Below are 4,471 nucleotides of genomic sequence, written 5' to 3'. Positions count from 1 at the left end.
ACCATTCTGCGGGCCATGTGTCTCACACGCCCAGCGCTGGCTTCCATCATCACTACCGTGGCCAACACCACCACCAGGCTCACTGGGGCCGCCGCTGATGCCTACAGATGGCCACCCTGCCCTCCAGCACCAGAACGAAAGCCCCCAGGTGGCAGGGGGGAGAAACTGCATCTCCAGGTCCTGCGTGGAGGGTTTCCTTGGAGTGCCAGACCCTAGCAGAGACTAGTCCTGAGGTAGCCCTGAGGCTGGGGGTGGACAGGGAGGAGGGGAAGGGGGCAGGACTGGACACTCCACTTCATGACCGATTCCCAAGTGGGCCCTGGAGGTGGCCAGGGTGTGTGGTGAAGCCAGTGCAGAGATGGATGGCAATGTGATGGTACCTCTGGCCAGGTGAGGGGTACCCTCAGCACAGGGAAGTAGAAAGCTCCCCCACCCCCACTGGGAGCAGCTCTGCAGAAAGGGCTCCCGCCTACAGCCTGGGAACAGTGAGAGGCCCTGGTCTGGGAAGTGAGTGGATGGAGCTGGCACCTGGGGCTGCAGGTGAGTGGGGAGAGAGGCGTGCGGGGCCATCCGTACACAGAGCAAGGGTTGGGCGAGAGAGTTGCAGGCCTAGGTTCCTTCCAGCCTATGTCCAGGCCCTGGAAGCTGTGGAACCTCAGGGAGCCCTGCCCCATGAGGGCTGCAGGTGATGGTGGTGGGGTCGTCTGGGAGGTCTCATGGGCTGTTAATGGTAGGCTCCTGCCCTAGCCTGGCTGGCCTGTTCCCTAAGCAGAGGAGGTAGGAAGTTCAGCCTGTGCTTGCTCAGGAGCTGGGGAAGGAGCCAGGGGCAGGGGGGAGGGGGGAGGGTCTGGAGGAAGGCCCAAAGGGGGATGCCTGGTGACTCACGGGAACAGAATGTCCTGGCTCCTTTTTAAAATGTATTTTTAATTTCTGCACTGGGTTGAAGGGGAGGTTGAGGGAGGGGAGGCAAATTTCCATTATGGACACATTAGGTTTCTGGGACCATTGGGTACCTGTGTGTGCATATGTGTATGCCTATGTGCACACGTTCCTGCGTGTGCAGGTATGTATGTGTCTGTGTGTTGTTCATGCATGCCTGGTGCCCACACATGTTTGTACATGTGTATGCATTCCATTGTATGCACATGTGTTTGTGTCTGTGTCGTTCATGCATGCCTGGTGCACATGCATGTGTGTGGCTGCTTCTAACTCCACACTGGCCTTCACAGACTCCTCCCCTTCTCCACTCCCATACCTTCCCCTGGCGGGGGCCTCACCCCCACCCTGGCTGGACTCCTGACCATCTGTCCATCTTTCCACCTTCAGCTCTGCCCCTTTCGGGAGCACCTCTGCGCTGAGGGCAGGAGGCCTCCCCCAAATACCAGAGAAGAGAGAGGCTCTCTGGACCAGGCAGAAGACACAGGCTCCGCAGGTTATCCACACGAGGAGTCACGGAACAAAGAACCGAGCCTCAAGCAGCGTCCCTAGGACCCTCCGTGGCCACCATGCGCGCACTCGCTGATGATGGGAATTCAACCTGCAGTTCTGGCACTGTCCTTGAAGCTCAGACAGATAATCTGCCTGTCCCAGTGGCCCCCAGCTCGCTCCTTCATGGAGAAGGAGCCCAGATGCCAGCCTGCCCGTTCATCTTAGGAAAACAGAGGGAGGGTCTGACAGGCCACCCTCCAGCTCTGTGCAAGGGCAGCCTCCTGAGGCAAGTCCCTCAGGCCTTGGAGGCGTTGACACGGACCATGCTGGGCGACCTTGGGCCAGTCCTTGGCCCTGCCTGGGCCCTTGCACCCCGACTGCTCAGCGGTTGCATGGCGCCTCCAAAGGACAGTAGCCAGGCGTGCAAGTGGGGAGCTAGCCCCCCCGCCCCCCGCCCCAGGCGTTTCAGCTTCATCTTAAAGCAGCTGTGGCCTTGGAGCGGTCACTGCAGCCCACACAGGCCTGCTGGGAAGCTCCTGTGTTCTACATCTGTTTCTCAGAATACAGGCAAAGCAGGGCTCCTGGCAGAGCTCCTTTGTGGAAGTGGGGTGTGTATGCGGGTGTATGTGGGGGTTGCGGCTCCGACCTGCAGAAGGGCTTAAGCACCGAGAAGGAGGCCCTTTCTGGTCCACTTCACTCGGTGGCCTGAGCCTGGCTCATTTCCCGGACCCCCCGGCAGGGGGCAGGGCCGGAGAAGCTTGGGGTGTTACGAGAGGGGCGGGGTAAGGCCTGTCCCCCGAGGAGGAGGCAGCTGCGGCGGAGGGGCCTGGGGCCTGCCTCACAATTGGAGGAAAGGCTCCAGGAAGCGCTCAGACGACTCGGGAGCCAAGTCTCCAGCAGGACCCCCAGCCGGCCGGCCGCCCCGGAGCTGCCGGGGAGGGGGTGGCCGGGCCAGGGGGAGGCCGCAGCATCAGGTGCAACCCCCGGCCAGCGTGCGGGGAGCCCAGGGTGAGTCCTCCTGCGGAGCCGTGAGCCTGAGCAGAGAGGGTGGAGCGGGGCTGGCAGCCAGAGTGCTTCTAGGGGGAGCGCAGAGCAAAGGAGCAGTCAGCCACACAGCATGTCATCCAAGGCCCAGGCTACACTGCACTTGCCCAGCCATAAGCAGGAACAAGGCCAAAGGCGGCAGGCCCTCCTCTCCACTTCCTCTCCCCTCAAAGTCCCCAGTTAAGGCCCCTCCCACCTGTGTGGCCTGTGAGTGCTCCGGGCCCCCAGCTGTCCACTCGCCTTTCTCAGCACCTGCTTTGCTGTCCCCAGCACGGGCTGGAGACTGGGAGGCTGTGGACTCAAGGACTGGCTCAAGGTCCCTGCCGGGCAGGGGAGGATCCCAAGACAGGAGTGTCTCTTCTCTTGTCTGAGTGTCCTGTTGCTTCTGAAATGTGCAGGCACCACAGGTGGCCCCGTGCTGTCCAGCCTCGCTCTGAACCCACCCCTTTCCTGCGCTTGGTGTCCAGGGGATCTTGTACCCCATCTTCTGGTACCGCCCTGGCAGCAGCACCCGCGAGCCTGGTGGAAGATTCAAGAGGTTTGAGGTGGACTGCGCTCCCAGCAGCCCCGTTACTCCGATGGGTGGCTGAGGCGCCTACACACTCCGTGCTCCACGGTTGCTCAAGGGCAGCGAGTCAGTGGTCCTGTGGCCATGGAAACGGCAGTGATGGGGGTGGTGGCTGTGTTGTTCCTGGTGACCGTGGCCATCACTTGTGTTCTTTGCTGCTTCAGCTGTGACGCGAGAAGCCGGGACCCTCAGGAACGCCCCGGCCACAGCTTCACGGTGGCTACATTTCGCCGGGAAGCTTCCTTCTTCACAGGACCCAGTCGTCCAGCTCAGCCCATGCCCACTGCCCGGGACTTCTGGTCTTTCATGTAGTGCCTCATGGCACAGTGTTGGGACCTGGATGGGCAGCCAAGGGAGGGAGACAGCACTGACCCCTGACCTAGTAGCAGGATCTGTCGCCTGGAAGGGGTGGAGGGGTGAACAGCCAGCATGTGGGACGCGTGGTGGGACCGGCTTTGTGGATTGCTGCATGTAACACTTACTGGAACTGACTGGCAAGCCGTGTGCCAGGGAAAGGATTTGTATTGCCCCAGCAGATGCAGCACCCTCCAGTGGATGCAGGAAGGAGGCACCTCCCCCGATGGAACAGGATTGCACAGAATCCTTTTCCTCCTGGCCTGTGCGAGATAGCCCCGAAGTTCAGAAGCCACACAGCTGCTCTCTGGGAGCAAGTGGTCCAGTGGACACTTGAGAAAGTATGGCCTTTTATGGGTCTTTGCAAGTCGTGCTTGGGAAAACCACAAAAGGAAAAAGAGACACACGAGTCGCACAAAGTCCAAGATGTTTTATTCACAGGAAAGCCAGAAAGCTGACTTTTCAGCCAATTCTGGGCCAGTCTTCATTACCGCTCTCTAACAGGTCCCATGGGGAATGTGAGTGATTCTCGTTACTGAGGAAGGTCACAGAATCATGGTGAAAAGCTGATTCTAAAAGCATTGAAAGGTTATGTTCCATTGGAAGCTTGAAAACCGGCTCTTGTCTTCATCACAAATAAAAAGATATTTGGTTTCTATTCATAGGAAATCTGTTCTCTCTCAGCCCTCAGCAAAAGTGCCCTGGCAGGTATTTAATGAATTTGGATGAGGGAGTGGATGAGGTTGCCAGGTATGCACCAGGGAGCCACCGCTGGGAGGGCTGTCAGGAAGCAGTCAAGCCGCCCTTGGTGTCCCCACCTCCTTTCTGAGTGCCCTCTCCTCTCAGTCCCTGGCTTTGACCTTGGGCAAGGCAGCTCGCTGCAGCCCAGGAAGGCTCTGAAGTCTGTCCCGGGTGCCTCTTTGCACCCTGACCAGCCAGAGGTGGGAGAGCATCTCCAGACCTAGGGAGATACACCTGGGCCTGGAGCCACTGGTCGGGGAGACAGCCATCAAGGGGCCGGGCCTCGCTCTGCGGGGATGGGAAGTCCACGAAGCCCGGAGCTTCCATATGTGTTCA

At 59.8% G+C, this 4,471-nt stretch overlaps 1 protein-coding gene across 1 annotated transcript; it reads left to right on the top strand.

Moving 5' to 3' along the window:
* The first annotated feature begins 2,902 nt into the window (after nt 1-2,902).
* SPAAR (small regulatory polypeptide of amino acid response) lies at nt 2,903-4,005 on the top strand. The gene has a single exon (XM_040963655.1). The coding sequence runs from the start codon at nt 3,125-3,127 to the stop codon at nt 3,350-3,352; it is 228 nt and encodes a 75-aa protein (XP_040819589.1). The 5' UTR covers nt 2,903-3,124; the 3' UTR covers nt 3,353-4,005.
* The last annotated feature ends 466 nt before the right edge of the window (nt 4,006-4,471 follow it).

This window comes from Ochotona curzoniae, unplaced genomic scaffold, assembly GCF_017591425.1.
Source record: "Ochotona curzoniae isolate NIBS_2020 unplaced genomic scaffold, NIBS_Ocur_1.0 scaffold_3208, whole genome shotgun sequence".
In the NCBI taxonomy this organism is placed as follows: Eukaryota; Metazoa; Chordata; class Mammalia; order Lagomorpha; family Ochotonidae; genus Ochotona; species Ochotona curzoniae.
This window is presented reverse-complemented; position numbering and strand designations above follow the sequence as displayed.